Source organism: Coregonus clupeaformis, chromosome 35 (assembly GCF_020615455.1).
Source record: "Coregonus clupeaformis isolate EN_2021a chromosome 35, ASM2061545v1, whole genome shotgun sequence".
Taxonomy (NCBI): Eukaryota; Metazoa; Chordata; class Actinopteri; order Salmoniformes; family Salmonidae; genus Coregonus; species Coregonus clupeaformis.
In genome coordinates this window covers 36,673,628-36,691,202 of record NC_059226.1, presented here as the reverse complement: position 1 = coordinate 36,691,202, position 17,575 = coordinate 36,673,628, and the positions used below count along the sequence as shown (strand labels likewise).

The window sequence follows — 17,575 nt, the reverse complement described above, 5'->3', positions numbered from 1 at the left end:
TTACTACATGATTCCATATGTGTTATTTCATGGTTTTGATGTCTTCACTATTATTCTACAATGTAAAAAATAGTAAAAATAAATAAATAAACCTGGAATGAGTAGGTGTGTCCAAACCTTTGACTGGTACTGTACATATTACCTCAATTACCTCGACTAACTGGTGCCCCCGCACATTGACTCTGTACCGGTACCCCCTGTATATAGCCCCCCTAGTGTTATTTTACTGCTGCTCTTTAATTATAAACCTTGTTATTTTAGTTTAAAAAAGTTGTACTTATCTATTTTTTACTTAACACTTATTTTTCTTAAAACTGCATTGTTGGTTAAGGGCTTGTAAGTAAGCATTTCACTATAAGGTCTACACCTGTTGTATTCGGCGCAGCGTCCATCTTTAATCGATCTGATTAAATGTTCTCCTCATTCCTCAGATCAATATTCCCTTTTCTGTGTGAGCAATGGCCAGGTCGGAGACTATTCCTCTGGAGGAGGAGATGGTGAGCATCCTGGACCAATGCGGGCCAGCTCTGACATATGTCCTGCAAAGCAAGTTCGGATGTACTGCTGTGCTCCATGGTGTTGATGCCGGTGCAGGTGCAAGGAAGTTCAAGATGCCAGGTGAGGAAAGGTTTTCTGCCCAGCTGTCAAAGGGCCTCAAAGTATCAGTATGGAAAGATGACTTTACCACTCATAAAGCAGATGCTGTGGTCAATTCTGCCAATGTGAATCTCCACCATGTGGGAGGTCTCGCCAGGGCGCTGTGTGATGCCGGTGGCTAGGATATACAGCGAGAGAGTGACCAGTACACAAAGCTTTTACCATCGTTGCCGAACCTGGACGCTTACCGTGCAAGAAGATCATTCATGCTGTGGGTCCATGCCTTCCATACAAACCAATGCAATATCATATTGATGATGCTGTGCCAGAATTCACAAAGACTGCAATAAGCATTCTAAAGATGGTAAATCAAGAGAAGCTGCAGTCTGTGGCCATCAGTTCTGGCCTGTTCAACTTTCCCTTGCCTCTCTGTGCAGACGTCATTGTTAAAACACTGAGAGTTGTTAAAACAAGAGTACCATGGTCGGGATTATTAGTATTTCTTAAAGTATTTCTTACAGTATTTCCTACAGTATTTCTTACAGTATTTCTTACAGTATTTCTTACAGTATTTCTTACAGTGTTTCTTAGTGTTTCTCACAGTATTTTGAATTCAATTATTCTTCTATGTCTCATCTTTAAGGATTTAAGCATGCAACGGTCCATTCCGACTCCAGAGATGCAAGGAAAAGTATTCAACCGTTTATCAAGCTCTGCAGTGCCTATCATTAGACATTGAGGGAGGCCAGACGCTGGTATTTTGATGTTTTGAACCCTGCCTCGAAGAACATAATCACCATTCACAACAATTTCATCCAGCACTTTGGCCAGAGGGAGTTTGAAGAGCTTCTTTCTCTTCAGACCAAGAGGGAAGTTTCCATCGAGGAGAACTTTAAAGATGGCCGCTTTGGAATGACCATCAAGGGGGCTTCTAGATGGTTAAAAGCTGCTGTGTTAGAGGTGGAAGCCCTGTGCTGCAAAGTCCAAGAGGATTTTGCAAAAGAAGAGTTGAGTTTCATGGGCATGCAATCTCCCACCAGTTCCCCAAGGAAGCCTGTAGATGACAACAGTTCTGACTATAAAGAAAGACAACAACATTTTCCTGGGCTTCAAATTGTCAGGGTGAGTGTCACAAGAAACAACAAATAACATTAAAGGTGCAATCTGTGATATTTACTGTCTGATAATTCATCAAATATGTCCATGGCTGATGCGTTACAGGTTGAGAAGGTGGAGAACAAAGCTCTGAAGCAGGTCTTTGACCTCATGAAGAGGCAGTTGCAGGTGTCTAGCTCTTCTCAGCGAATGTACCAGCGCTTGCCTGCGCAATTCTGTGACCTGCTCAGCAGAGTGGGCTTTCAGATGGAGTTTGCACCACCTGACGGTAAGAGAGATTCAGATGGAGTTTACACCACCTGACGGTAAGAGAGATTCAGATGGAGTTTGCACCACCTGACGGTAAGAGAGATTCAGATGGAGTTTACAGCACCTGACGGTAAGAGAGATTCAGATGGAGTTTGCACCACCTGACGGTAAGAGTGTTTCAGATGGAGTTTGCACCACCTGACGGTAAGAGAGATTCAGATGGAGTTTGCACCACCTGATGGTAAGAGAGATTCAGATGGAGTTTGCACCACCTGACGGTAAGAGAGATTCAGATGGAGTTTGCACCACCTGACGGTAAGAGAGATTCAGATGGAATTTGCACCACCTGACGGTAAGAGAGATTCAGATGGAGTTTGCACCACCTGACGGTAAGAGAGATTCAGATGGAGTTTACACCACCTGACGGTAAGAGAGATTCAGATGGAGTTTACACCACCTGATGGTAAGAGAGATTCAGATGGAGTTTACACCACCTGACGGTAAGAGAGATTCAGATGGAGTTTGCACCACCTGATGGTAAGAGAGATTCAGATGGAGTTTGCACCACCTGATGGTAAGAGAGATTCAGAGTTTGCACCAGTGGTGGAAAAAGTGCCCAATTTTCATACTTGAGTAAAAGTAAAGATACTTAATAAAAAATGACTCAAGTAAAAGTCAGTCACCCAGTAAAATACTACTTGAGTTAATGTCTAAAAGTATTTGGTTTTAATTATACTTAAGTATCAAAAGTAAATGTAAAAGTACAAATCATTTCAAATTCCTTATAATAAGCAAACCAGATGGCGCCACTTTCTTGTTTTTGTTATTTACGGAAAGCCAGGGGCACACTCCAACGCTCAAACATAATTTACAAATGAAGCATGTGTGTTTAGTGAGTCCGCCAGATCAGAGGCAATAAGGATGACCAGGGATGTTCTATTGATAAGTGCCTGACTTGGACCCTTTTCCTGTCCTGCTAAGCATTCAAAATGTACCGAGTACTTTTGGGTGTCAGGAAAAATGTATGGAGTAAAACGTACATTATTGTCTTTAGAAATGTAGTGAAGGATATTGTCACGGATTCAGCCGAGGCTGCTCCTCCTCCTTGCTCGGGCAGGCTTCGGCGTACGTCGTCGCCTTGAGTACTAGCTGCTACCGATCTATGTTTCTGTGTTCTACTTGTCTTGTCTTTATTGTTCACACCTGGTTCCCATTATGTATTGATTACTTCCCTGTTTAACCCTCTGGCTCCCACTGAATTTTGTGCGTGTTTGTTCTTGTTTGGTTGTCGTCTGGTGAGCGGGTTTGTTTCCTCCCTGCGTGGAGGTTATGTTATTTACGTTACCTATTAGTAAAGTACGTTTTCGATTAGCTCTGTGTCCTGCGCCTGACTTCGTCCTACCGCATCACACTGACACCCTGACAGAAACACGCACCTTAAATGGAGTCAGCAGGTACATTCATTTGGTCCGGATCAATGGAGGAACGTGTCCAACAGCAGGCGACCATGATCCAGACTCTCGGCACCGCAATAGAGCGTGTGTTGAACACTATGAAGCGATGGGAGAGAGATGGTTATCCTACACCTCCTCCAACTACACAACCACCCACACCGCTGTCCACCCCTTCGTCACCTGGGTCCAGTGGGATTCGGCTCTCGCTCCCGAGGGCATACGATGGTACAGCTGCCGGGTGCCAGGGTTTTCTGCTCCAGGTTGAGCTCTACCTGGCTACCATCCACATGGCTCTCTCCGGATACGAGAGCGTGTCCGCCCTCATCTCCTGTCTGTCGGGAAGAGCGCTCGAGTGGGCCAACGCAGACTGGGGAGGAATAGACGCAGCGTCAGTACGCTATGAAGATTTCACCCGCCGCTTTCGGGCAGTATTCAATCATCCACCGGAGGGGAGAGCGGGGGAACGTCTATTCCACCTCAGACAGGGGAAGAGGAGCGCACAGGACTTTGCACTGGACTTCAGGACTTTGGCTGCCAGCGGAGGATGGAATGAGAAGGCCCTGATCGACCACTACCGATGCAGCCTACGGGAGGACGTTCGTTGGGAACTGGCCTGCAGGGACACCACCCTTAACCTGGACCAACTGGTGGACATGTCGATAAGGCTGGATAACCTGTTGGCAACCCGCAGATGTCTGGATCAGGGGCCGTCCATTCCATCCCCCAGCACCTCCGACCCTACCCCTATGGAGCTCGGAGGTGCTGCGCTTAGGGAGACCGGAAGAAGGGCCATCTCCTGCACCAACTGTGGCCGCGGAGGACACACTGCTGGTCGGTGCTGGGGAGGGTCTTTAAGGAGTCGAGGCAGTAGCCAGAGCACTGGTGGACCGTCTCAGGTGAGTAGGCCCCCGACTCACCCAGAGCTCCCTGTTGCGCATATGTGTATTGATATTGTATTTCCAGAGTTTTCCCCTCATTCCCAGCATAAGGCGCTCGTAGATTCAGGCGCAGCTGGGAACTTTATTGATCGTCAGTTTTCCCATAGTTGTGGATTCCTATTGTTCCTGTTGATGTGCCCTTCCCTGTACATGCCTTAGATAGTCGCCCTTTAGGGTCAGGCCTGATTAGGGCGGTCACAGCTCCACTCTGGATGAAGAGGCAGGAGGGTCATGAGGAGAAAATTAGTCTCTATCTGATTGATTCTCCTGCGTTCCAGTGGTGTTGGGGCTTCCCTGGTTAACTTCTCATGACCCCACGATTTCATGGCAACAGAGGGCTCTCAAGGGATGGTCAAGTCAGTGCTCGGGGAGGTGTGTAGGTATTTCCATAAGTGCAACTACGGTGGAAAGTCCAAACCATGTCTCCACCATGCACATTCCCCCCGAATATGCCGATTTGTCTCTCGTCTTCTGTAAAAAGAAGGCGACTCAATTACCACCCCATCGACAGGGGGATTGTGCGATAAATCTCCAGGTAGGTGCTGCACTTCCCCGGAGTCATGTGTATCCCCTGTCACAGGAAGAGACAGAGGCTATGGAGACATATGTCTCCGAATCTCTGGGGCAGGGATACATTCGGCCATCCACTTCACCTGTCTCCTCAAATTTCTTTTTTGTGAAGAAGAAGGATGGAGGTTTACGCCCGTGCATTGACTACCGGGGTCTCAATCAGATCACTGTCAAGTACAGTTATCCACTACCGCTCATTGCTAGTATGACGGAGTCATTGCACGGGGCGCGCTTCTTCGCAAAATTGGATCTCAGGAGCGCGTACAACCTGGTGCATATCAAGGAGGGAGATGAGTGGAAGACGGCATTTAGTACCACATCTGGGCACTATGAGTACCTCGTCATGCCGTATGGGTTGATGAACGCTCCATCAGTCTTCCAATCCTTTGTAGATGAGATTTTCAGGGACCTGCATGGACAGGGTGTAGTGGTGTATATAGATGATATTCTCATATACTCCGCTACACGAGCCGAGCATGTGTCCCTGGTGCGCAAGGTGCTTGGTCGACTATTGGAACATGACCTGTATGTCAAGGCGGAGAAATGTCTGTTCTTTCAAAAGTCTGTCTCCTTCCTAGGGCACCGCCTGTCTGCATCAGGGGTGGAGATGGAGATTGACCGCATTTCGGCCGTGCGTAATTGGCCGACTCCAACCACGGTTAAGGAGGTGCAGCGATTTTTAGGGTTTGCCAACTACTACCGGAGGTTTATCCGGGGCTTTGGTCAGGTAGCGGCTCCCATTACCTCCTTGCTGAAGGGCAGACCGGTGCGCCTGCAGTGGTCAGCCGAGGCGGACAGGGCGTTTGGTCACCTGAAGGAACTGTTTACCTCGGCTCCGGTGCTGGCTCATCCGGATCCCTCCTTAGCATTCACAGTAGAGGTGGACGCGTCCGAGGCTGGGATAGGAGCTCTACTGTGTCAGCGCTCGGGTACGCCACCAAAACTCTGCCCCTGTGCTTTCTTTTCGAAGAAGCTCAGCCCGGCGGAGCGCAACTATGATGTGGGGGACCGGGAGCTGTTAGCTGTGGTTAAAGCTCTGAAAGTGTGGAGGCATTGGCTTGAGGGGGCTAAACACCCTTTTCTCATTTTGACTGACCACCGCAATCTGGCGTACATCCGGGCGGCGAGGAGATTGAACCCTCGCCAGGCAAGGTGGGCCATGTTTTTCACTCGTTTTGTGTTCACACTTTCTTACAGACCAGGTTCCCAGAACGCTAAGGCAGACGCCCTGTCCCGACTGTATGACACAGAGGAGAGGTCCATTGAGCCCACTCCCATACTTCCGGCGTCATGTCTGGTGGCACCGGTGGTGTGGGAGCTTGACGTGGACATCGAGCGGGCGTTACGTACAGAGCCCAGTCCCCCCCCCCCCAGTGTCCAGAGGGTTGTATGTACGTGCCGTTAGAGGTCCGCGATCGATTGATCTATTGGGCTCACACGTCACCCTCCTCTGGTCATCCTGGCATCGGTTGGACAGTGCACTGTCTTAGTGGGAAATACTGGTGGCCCACTTTAGCCAAGGACGTGAGGGTTTATGTTTCCTCCTGCTCGGTGTGCGCCCAGTGTAAGGCAGCTAGACACCTGCCCAGAGGGAAATTACAACCCCTCCCCGTTCCACAATCCTATCGGTGGATTTCGATACGGACCTTCCACCGTCACAAGGGAACACCACGATCCTGGTCGTTGTGGATCGGTTTTCTATGTCCTGCCGTCTCATTCCTATGCCCGGTCTCCCTACGGCCCTACAGACTGCGGAGGCCCTATTTACACACGTCTTCCGGCACTACGGGGTACCTGAGGATATTGTATCTGATCGGGGTCCCCAGTTCACCTCAAGGGTCTGGAGGGCGTTCATGGAACGTCTGGGGATCTCGGTCAGCCTGACCTCAGGTTTTCACCCCGAGAGTAATGGGCAGGTGGAGAGAGTAAACCAGGATGTGGGTAGGTTTCTGTGGTCCTATTGCCAGGACCGGCCGGGGGAGTGGTCGGTTTTCATCCCCTGGGCAGAGATGGCTCAAAACTCCCTCCGCCACTCCTCCACTAACCTGTCTCCGTTTCAGTGTGTATTAGGTTATCAGCCGGTCCTGGCACCATGGTATCAGAGCCAGATCGAGGCACCTGCGGTGGATGAATGGTTTTGGCGCTCGGAGGAGACCTGGAATGCTGCCCATGTACGCTTGCAACGGGCCATCAGGCGACAAAAGGCGAGCGCCGCCTGCCTCCGCAGTGAGGCCCTGGTGTCTGGCTCTCGACCCGAAACCTGCCCCTTCACCTGCCCTGCCGGAAGCTGGGTCGGCAGTTTGTGGGGCCATTTAAAGTCCTGAGGAGATTGAACGTGGTTTGTTATAGGTTACAGCTTCCTCCTGAGTATCGTATTAACCCCTCGTTCCATGTGTCTCTCCTCAGGCCGGTGGTAGCTGGTCCACTCCAGGAGTCTGAGGTACGGGAGGTTCCTCCACCTCCACTGGACATCGAGGGGGCACCGGCGTACTCGGTCCGTTCCATCCTGGATTCGAGGTGTCGGGTGGGGGGCCTGCAGTATCTCGTGGAGTGGGAGGGGTACGGTCCGGAGGAACGGTGCTGGGTCCCTAGGAGGGACATCCTCGATCCCTCCATGTTGAGGGATTTCCACCGTCGTCATCCGACTCGCCCTGCACCGCATCCTCCTGGCCGTCCCCGAGGCCGGTGTCGGCGCATGGCTGGACTGCACATCAAGGGGGGGGTACTGTCACGGATTCAGCCGAGGCTGCTCCTCCTCCTTGCTCGGGCAGGCTTCGGCGTTCGTCGTCGCCGTAGTACTAGCTGCTACCGATCTATGTTTCTGTGTTCTACTTGTCTTGTCTTTATTGTTCACACCTGGTTCCCATTATGTATTGATTACTTCCCTATTTAACCGTCTGGCTCCCACTGTATTTTGTGCATGTTTGTTCTTGTTTGGTTGTCGTCTGGTGAGCGGGTTTGTTTCCTCCCTGCGTGGAGGTTATGTTATGTACGTTACCTACGAGTAAATTACGTTTTCGATTAGCTCTGTGTCCTGCGCCTGACTTCGTCCTACCGAATAACACTGACACCCTGACAGATATTTATGGCTGATTTAAGATGATGACCTCAACCATGTTACTTTAATGGCACTTTAGTTGTTTTATTATTTAAAAACTTTGAGATGAGAAAACATGTTTTTTATGAAGTTGAGCATGTGCTTTTTATGACAGAATGTTAAAATTAGTTGAAATTAATAGTTACGCTAGCCAACATTTACTCTATCCGTGGAACTACCGAAATCATAAAATGCAGGTTGGCAACTTTCACAAGTCGTTTTCAATCAAAGCACATACCTATTCCTGGTGTGTAGCTAAAATAACACACAACCATCACAAAACGGTTTTATGTTGCAATGGAGTCCACTTTCTCTTACATTGTATTACAATAGTGCAATAATATGTTTCATCCACAGAGCCAAAGCTTGGAGAGGGGATAATAATAATAATAGGTCATTTAGCAGACGCTCTTATCCAGAGCGACTTACAGGAGCAAATAGGGTTAAGTGCTTTGCTCAAGGGCACATCGACAGATTTTTCACCTAGTCGGCTCGGGGATTAGAACCAGCGACCTTTCGGTTACTGGCACAATGCTCTTAACCACTAAGCTACCTGCCGGGATCTACTTCAGTGGCAGCGTGCATGGGGCAGAGAGACTGTGGAAGGGCTCACCTGGCGAGGAGTACCTGTACTTCATTGAGGCACAGGTGCTGACTGGCAAGTCAACTGTTGGCTGTCCTGGTCTCATTGTGCCACCTCCCTTTGCCAGAGACCCACTCACCCTGTTTCATAGTGTGAAAGGAGGCAAAGACACCTGGGTCATCTTCAATGGTCACCAGGCTCTACCTGAATATCTGATCACCTGCAAAAAGCCTACATACGTAAAACCTCACGGTAAGAGGGAGAGACTGATTCTATATGACATTCTATAGAATACCCTATTAGAATATAGAAATATATTTATTTCATAAACACAATGTTTTGTGTCCCATGTTCACACAGCATTGTTCAACTGGGGCATCGCTAACAAGCCACAAAAGAATGAGGACTTTGCCATCGAGGACCGGGAAGTGGATCCGGCTGTCTTCCACATTTCTTCCAGAGTGGGTCAAGTAAATCGTCTGATCAAGGACCTGACCCTAAAAGATCCAGACAGGAATATTAAAGTGACCAGCAACATGGTGGATTGGCAGTATCAGCAGCAGCCAGGGAGGCAGTTCCAGAGCTTCCACGGCAGCCAGGGGGGCAGTACCAGAGCTTCCACGGCAGCCAGGGGGGCAGTACCAGAGCTTCCACGGCAGCCAGGGAGGCAGTACCAGAGCTTCCACGGCAGCCAGGGGGGCAGTACCAGAGCTTCCACGGCAGCCAGGGGGGCAGTACCAGAGCTTCCACGGCAGCCAGGGAGGCAGTACCAGAGCTTCCACGGCAGCCAGGGGGGCAGTCCCAGAGCTTCCACGGCAACCAGGGGGGCAGTACCAGAGCTTCCGCCACATCCTTAACATCCATCTGCAGCAGGCGCTGGAGAGGAAGCAGCCCCGTGTGGAGGTCTCTGTCCGGGGGCAAATGCACAAGGTCACCCTGCCTGACGGGGCTGCTACCTACACCTGTAGAAACAGACTAAAAAGCAGATGCATCGACCAGTTAGCAGGTACTCAAAACAGAGTTAATTTGTTATTTTAACCTTAGTTAACAAGGGGATAAGCCAAGTTCAAGTTCAACATGTCCATTAGCCGGAAGTCTGTTAGCAACTAGGGAGTTTTTCCCTAGCCACCGTGCTTCTACATCTGCATTGCTTGCCTTTTGGGGTTTTAGGCTGGGTTTCTGTATAGCACTTTGTGACATCTGCTGATGTAAAAAGGGCTTTATAAATAAAATGTGTTTGATTGATTGCTTGACTATCATATCCTGTATACAGCTACACATGCCCAGCTAGTGTTAGCATGATGGCTAAGTGTGACATGGTTTCTTATGGGGAAATGCTAACTGTTCACCATCTTAGTAATAACCGTGTTTGCTCTAGGTCAACCCATTGAGAGTCTCCCTCAGCATTGGGACGCCGTGCCAGCCAACACCTCCTGCCTGTCCTGCCTCATCCAGACAGGAAGCCCAGAGCACAATGAAGTCTTAAACCTGTTCCGAGCCACCTGCCCCAACAACGTTATAAAGGTAGGCTACCTGTTTTCCAAAAGATACTTCCCATTGTAGTTATTTTTATGTCTTCGGATGTTCTGGACGTTCTCTGCATGGGTGTGTGTCTAATGGGCTGATTAGTTTAGACTCAGCTGTTGGTCTCTAGGTTTCTGACTAGGTTCCTGCCTTTCTGGGGAGTTTTTTTTCCTAGCCAGCGTGCTTCTACATCTGCATTGCTTACTGTTTGGGTTTTCAGGCTGGGTTTCTGTATAAGCACTTTGTGACACCTGCTGATGTAAAAAAAAAGGGCTTTATAAATACATTTGATTTGAATTTGATTTGAGATCAGCCATTTTAAATGGTTTGTTTATTAGAGGCTTTGTGTGTTAGTATTTAGATAAGATGACCCCTAGCTGACCCCTAGCTGACCCCTAGCTGAGCTGCGGTGCCTTGAAATAATGATGAGGCACCGCAGCTCAGCTAGGTGTCAGCTAGGGGTCAGCTAGCCAGATATTTGTTTGTCTGGATCTTTTTCAGCTCACAATAATAATCTAAGATGTATGAAAGGTATTCAGGATACATTTTAGATTCTATTAATTACTCCTATAAAGTATTTTCCCTCAATTTATTTCAGTTTGAGAGGATCCAGAACCCATAGTGTGAAAAGAGTACTTCGATTAGTGTCGGTCTAGCCCGTTAGTGTGTGTGTGTGTGTGTTCTCAGATTGAGAGGATCCAGAACCCCACCCTGTGGAGGACTCTCCAGATCAAGAAGCTGGACATGGAGCTCAGGAACGGTCACCAGAAGAATGAGAAGAGGCTCTTCCATGGAACATGCCACACAACCATCGATCACATTAACAACCATGGCTTCAATCGGAGCTACGCTGGGAAAAACGGTAAGATAGATACGTATGTTCCATGGACAAGTCGCCTGGTCCCAGATTTTTTTAAACTGTCCTGCCAACTCCTATGGTTATTGGTAAAAAGTTATATGTAATATTCTGTTTTTCTTGATTTTAAGAAATCGTATACTTAGCCTGTGCTTGACATTTACTCAGTCTTGTCTCTGCAATAGTCTAAAACCTAAGCAATGTATAATTTTTGTTCAGCTGCAGCATATGGAAATGGAACATACTTTGCTGTTAGTGCCAGCTACTCAGCCAGTAACACATACTCAAGACCGGATCCCAAAGGGCAGAAGTATATGTACCTATGTCGGGTTCTGACTGGAGATTTCACAGCAGGACGACATGGGATGAAAGTGCCTCCAACTAAAAGCACTACAACTGTTGAACTCTACAACAGCGTGACAGACAACCCATCAGGGCCATCTATGTTTGTCATTTTCCATGACAATCAGGCATATCCCGAGTACTTGATCACTTTCTTCTAGACCCTGCAGAGAAAAGCAATGTTTACTGAGTAAACTGTCAAAAGGCTTTCTTATGATTAGGACTATCTGCCTTATAAATTGTTATTACTGATGTCACTTTTGCATGGAAAACACCTAATCTGAATAGTGTAACCATTACAGGTTATAATGTAACCCGTTTCAATCTAACCCTAGCCTGAACCTTAGGCTTTTATTGGACAAAACTTGGTGTGATAAAAAAATAAACATTTATTCTGAACTCACCTGACGAGAGAGAGAGAGAGAGAGAGAGAGAGAGAGAGAGAGAGAGAGAGAGAGAGAGAGAGAGAGAGAGAGAGAGAGAGAGAGAGAGAGAGAGAGAGAGAGAGAGAGAGAGAGAGAGAGAGAGAGAGAGAGAGAGAGAGAGAGAGAGAGAGAGAGAGAGAGAGAGAGAGAGAGATCTTATAATGGTGTATTGAATTAAATAAGCTACAATTAAAGCTAATTCTTCTGTATACATTTATGAAAGTAAATAAATATGTAGTTTGTTTGCATAATTTCAATGTCTACATCCTCCCTAACAATCCATGGCTCTAGCAAAAAAGAGTCTGTGCAGGGCAGGATTTTGTTCCAGCACAGCACTAAAATACACTATCCAGCTAATTTTTATGTTCTCAAATTTGATGTTTTGTGGCCTCTAGGGCAATTCAGAAAGCTGATTGAGGACCTTATTACTGATGAATGTGTTTTTTTTTTTATGAGCGTGTTTTTCTGATGCGTTTATTTTCTGTAATTTATGTAATTCAGGGCTCACCTGTAAAAGAGACCTTGGGCTCAGTATGACTCCCTGATAAAATAAAGGTTAAATAAAAATAATCATGGTCTTGATGATGATTGGTTGGTTTTTTGAATCAGGTGTGTTAGTGCTGGTATCAGTGCTTGACTTGAGGAGTTCCGGCACCTCTTATAGAATATTAACTCAACAGTATTGAGGAGTTCCGGCACCTCTTATAGAATATTAACTCAACAGTATTGAGGAGTTCCGGCACCTCTTATAGAATATTAACTCAACAGTATTGAGGAGTTCCGGCACCTCTTATAGAATATTAGCTCAACAGTATTGAGGAGTTCCGGCACCTCTTATAGAATATTAACTCAACAGTATTGAGGAGTTCCGGCACCTCTTATAGAATATTAACTCAACAGTATTGAGGGAGTTCCGGCACCTCTTATAGAATATTAACTCAACAGTATTGAGGAGTTCCGGCACCTCTTATAGAATATTAACTCAACAGTATTGAGGAGTTCCGGCACCTCTTATAGAATATTAGCTCAACAGTATTGAGGAGTTCCGGCACCTCTTATAGAATATTAGCTCAACAGTATTGAGGAGTTCCGGCACCTCTTATAGAATATTAACTCAACAGTATTGAGGAGTTCCGGCACCTCTTATAGAATATTAACTCAACAGTATTGAGGAGTTCCGGCATACAACATGAGTACCGGCACCTATTTCAGTCCAAGTCAAGCATTGGCTAGTATGGAACTAAACCCTGCACCCCCTGCCCTGGTAACTCTACAGCTGCAGAGGTTGTAGTTGCTATGTAAATCCACATGGGGGAGACAGTGGTTTGTGTTGACGTGGCTCTCACAGTCCAAACTGCCATAAGGAGACGTTGCCGATGAGTGAGAAGAATGATAGTATCTAAGAGTTTGTTTATCTTTTGCCACAAAAATACACAACCCTGTTGTTCATCAAAGAGGCAGTTGGGACTGAGGCACTAACTCTGGTCAACAGTAGATTACTAGGACGCACATTGAGAGACTAAGGGGACTTTTCCAATCCATATTTATAGCCCAACTAGCCAAAACCTAAAACAGACCCTCACTTGAACACTAACCTTAACCAAAACCCTTAACCAAACCCCTAACCCTTAGTCCCAAATGCACCCTATCACTAGCGGAAATTTGACACAAGATTAACACGTTCTGTTTTCAATTCTGACATGGCATGTCAAATTGCTTGATAACCAGGTTTCTATACATTTGAAATGTATTCAGGAACTAAAACGGGCTTTAAAGGTGTTTGAAACGGTAAAGCTATTTCAGAGTGCATTTTAAAGAGGAACAACTGCACATTTCTGAAATGGTTTAAGTATCTGAACTTCTCCGATTTAGCATTGAACTGTTTGTCAAAGTGTGCAACTCTCTCACTCAGGGAGAGTGGGTTAGCTAGAGCGAGAGGGGTTATGTCCCTCTCCCCCTCACTGCCCCTCACTGCCCCTCACTGCCCCTCACTGCCCCTCACTGCCTCTCACTGCCTCTCACTGCCCCTCACTGCCTCTCACTGCCTCTCACTGCCCCTCACTGCCCCTCACTGCCCCTCACTGCCCCTCACTGCCCCTCACTGCCCCTCACTGCCCCTCACTGCCCCTCACTGCCCCTCTATGCAGCGCTAGATAGAACTTTGTGGAATACAGCAAATCAAACAAAAAAATAAACATTCTGTCACAGCGAACATGCTAAATTCGGGAAGCCCAATCAATTGTGAGATATAACATATACATTGTATGTGATACATTTTGGTCACGGGTTCACAATTTGGGCTTTTCTGAGATCTCTGCCAAGCAACGAGGAGGAAACAGGCTTGCTGCGCACTCGTGGGGTATTAAGCCCTGAATGATGCCTGACAGGCAGTGCTGTCTCCCAGGCTGTGTGCCGCCCACAAGACCACAGCCAATCGCATGCAAGGAACAACGCCGCTAACTTGGCTAGACAAGCCAACTAGACTAGTGTTGTTTCTTTCATGCGATTGGCTGAGGACACTAGTCTACCACAGGGCCTTATCCCCTGAACAGGACACTAGTCTACCACAGGGCCTTATCCCCTGAACAGGACACTAGTCTACCACAGGGCCTTATCCCCTGAACAGGACACTAGTCTACCACAGGGCCTTATCCCCTGAACAGGACACTAGTCTACCACAGGGCCTTATCCCCTGAACAGGACACTAATCTACCAAAAGGTACCCTTCTTTGCGAGGCATTGGAAAACCTCCCTGGTCTTTGTGGTTGAATCTGTACTTGAAATGCACTGTTCTACTGTGGGACCTTACAGATAATTGTATGTGTGGAGTACAGAGATGGGGTAGTCAATAAAAAATTATGTTAAACACTGTTATTGTCCTACACATCCGTTAAGTCAAAGGTCAAGTGTAGTGCACTATAGGGAATAGGGTGCAACCTGGGTTGAATTAGGGTGCTATTTGTGACGCAATCCGGGTTTATGGGGGCATCTCACTCTCGTCAGCGGAACAACCTCCACTCTAAACTACACACGCACACACACACATACATGCACGCACATGCACGCACGCACACACACACATACACGCACACACACACGCACAGACGCACACACACGCACACACACACACACGCACACACACACACGCACTCACACCTGTCAGGGCTACGGTTAAAGGTAGTAACTCAACATTACAGCTTTCACCTTGAGTCAACAAGGCCATCGACAGTCAGGTGCTTTAAGAGTGTGTGTGTGTCATTGTGTGTGTGTGCTTGTGTGTGCTTCTGTGTGTGTGTGCTTGTGCTTGTGTTTGTGTGTGCTTGTGTGTGTGTGTGTGTGTGCTTGTGTGTGTGTGTGCTTGTGTGTGCGCGCTGTAAAGCAAAGCTATTAACCCATGTTCCAGAGTCAGTTTAATGGTCTGCTCTCCATCATTAATATTAGACGGGGTTGTAACGACTGATCCCAAATCAGCCTGGAAGAGGCAGGGAGTTGGCTTCCCACAGAGAGTGGATTATTTTTGTGATATATATATTTTCTTCTACTCTACTTGACATTTCATTTTATATTTCCATGCAATGATGTTTCTAATAAACTTGAATCTCGAATCTTGAGAGTGGGTCTGTCACGCCCTGACGTATGGAACTCTTGTTTGTGGAGTCAGGGTGTGTGAATCTATGTGATGTTTTCTATGTTTAGAATCTAGAATTGTATTTCTAGGTTTGGCCGGGTGTGATTCCCAATCAGAGGCAGCTGTCGCTCGTTGTCTCTGATTGGGGATCATACTTAGGTAGCCCAGTTGCCTACTATGTTTGTGGGATCTTGTTCCGTGTTTCGGCTTGTATGTGTATAGCCTGAGGACGTCACGTCACGTTATGTTGGTTCTTGTTTTGTTTATTGAGTTTAATAAACATGTTCGCATACCACGCTGCACCTTGGTCTGACCCGTCTCTCAACGATCGTGCATGGTCCAACACCGGTCAGCTGCTCCACTCCGGAGCCAGAGTAGTCCACTCCACCGGGGTCCAGTCCAGCTCCGGTCAGCTGCTCCACTCCGGAGCCAGAGCAGTCCGCTCCACCGGGGTCTAGTTCGGCTCCGGTCAGCGGCTCCACTCCGGAGCAGAGCAGTCCACTCCACCAGTGCCCAATCCACACCTGGTCAGCGGATCCATTCCGGAGCCAGAGCAGTCCGCTCCACCAGTTTCTAGTCCAGCCCTGGTCAGCGGATCCGTTCCGGAGCCAGAGCAGTCCGCTCCACCGGTTTCCAGTCCAGCTCCGGTCAGCGGTTCCACTCCGGAGCCAGAGCAGTCCGCTCCACCGGGGTCCAGTTCAGCTCCGGTCAGCGGCTTCAGTCCAGACCCAGACGTCAGCCCCTCTCCAGGTTCGGGGTCTCCACCAGGGTCCAGACAGGGCTTGGTGCATCGTGGGAGGAAGGAGAGGGGAAGCATCGCGTCGAGGACCAGACCAGGGGCGCAACGGGGAGGGAGAGGTCGTCACGACTGGAGTCGGATCCGCCTCCGAGGTTGAAAGCCCACCCGGACCCACCCCGGTTAGGTCAGGTTTGTGCGGTCGGAGTCCGCACCTTTGGGGGGGGGGGGGGTACTGTCACGCCCTGACGTATGGAACTCTTGTTTGTGGAGTCAGGGTGTGTGAATCTATGTGATGTTTTCTATGTTTAGAATCTAGAATTGTATTTCTAGGTTTGGCCGGGTGTGATTCCCAATCAGAGGCAGCTGTCGCTCGTTGTCTCTGATTGGGGATCATACTTAGGTAGCCCAGTTGCCTACTATGTTTGTGGGATCTTGTTCTGTGTTTAGGCTTGTATGTGTATAGCCTGAGGACGTCACGTCACGTTATGTTGTTTCTTGTTTTGTTTATTGAGTTTAATAAACATGTTCACATACCACGCTGCACCTTGGTCTGACCCGTCTCTCAACGATCGTGACAGGGTCAGAGGCTCTGAGTACAAGTTGCACAGATCTAGGGTCAGTTTATTCTCCCCAAATCCTAACCTTATCCATCGGTGGGGAAGCACAAAACTGACCTTAGATCGATGTCCGTAGACGAGACAGTGACATCATCCTAACTCGGGGTAAGATTGTGATGTTGCTGAATATTCTGGGTTAGGGTATTTTCTGCTTATGCAAACCCACCACTGGTGTGCATGGACAAAGAGCTTTATCTTCATGTCATCCAACAAATGTAAACGCCTGGGGCCTCATGTACAAAGACTTGCGTTGAATTCATACTAAAACATTGCGTATGGACAAAGCCATAAATGTGCGTACGCACCAAAAAAATCTGATGTATGAATCTCTGCGTACGCAGCATTCCACATACATTCTCTTTGTACATCCCAATCAACGCGACATTGAGCGCACATGCACGAGCACCACACCACACCCTGTCTCCTCCCTCAATTAAATCAATTTAAATATGGTAATTAGTCCAATTTGGCAAAAGAAACCTGCAAGAACATGGCTAAAGCAAGCAAGAAACGAAATTTCACTGAAAACGAATTAGAGGTGCTACTATCAGAGGTAGAAACAAGAAAAAATATTTTATTTGGAAATCTGTCCTCTGGAATTAATAACAAAAGAAAGAAAAAAGAGTGGGCGAGTTTGTCTGATGCCGTCAACGCGGTGGGATCTGAGAGTCACACCGTAAATGAACTGAAGAAGAAATGGTCAGACATAAAGGTGGAAGTTAAGCGGAGAACTGCTGCGCACCGACAAAGTGTGGGCAGAACAGGCGGTGGTACAGGGACCGATGAACTTGCACCCTTTGATCAGAGAGTTGCCTCTATTGTAGGAGACACGTTAATCTC

The 17,575-nt window shown here is 47.8% G+C and overlaps 2 protein-coding genes and 1 long non-coding RNA gene across 3 annotated transcripts; all 3 read left to right on the top strand.

Annotated features, from left to right (window-relative positions):
* Positions 1-202: 202 nt before the first annotated feature.
* Positions 203-2,610, top strand: LOC121551245. Its single transcript, XR_005997048.2, has 3 exons — positions 203-618; positions 1,241-1,719; positions 1,819-2,610. It is a non-coding gene; the product is annotated as an uncharacterized LOC121551245 (long non-coding RNA).
* A 5,914-nt stretch (positions 2,611-8,524) lies between these two features.
* On the top strand, positions 8,525-11,764 carry LOC121550679 (protein mono-ADP-ribosyltransferase PARP15-like). The gene is made up of 4 exons (XM_041863035.2): positions 8,525-9,610; positions 9,983-10,128; positions 10,816-10,990; positions 11,204-11,764. Exons 1-4 carry the CDS (start codon positions 9,526-9,528, stop codon positions 11,485-11,487), a joined length of 690 nt encoding a protein of 229 aa, XP_041718969.1. The 5' UTR covers positions 8,525-9,525; the 3' UTR covers positions 11,488-11,764.
* Positions 8,553-9,461, top strand: LOC121550678. Its single transcript, XM_041863033.1, has 2 exons — positions 8,553-8,856; positions 8,965-9,461. Exons 1-2 carry the CDS (start codon positions 8,553-8,555, stop codon positions 9,459-9,461), a joined length of 801 nt encoding a protein of 266 aa, XP_041718967.1.
* Positions 11,765-17,575: the final 5,811 nt, after the last annotated feature.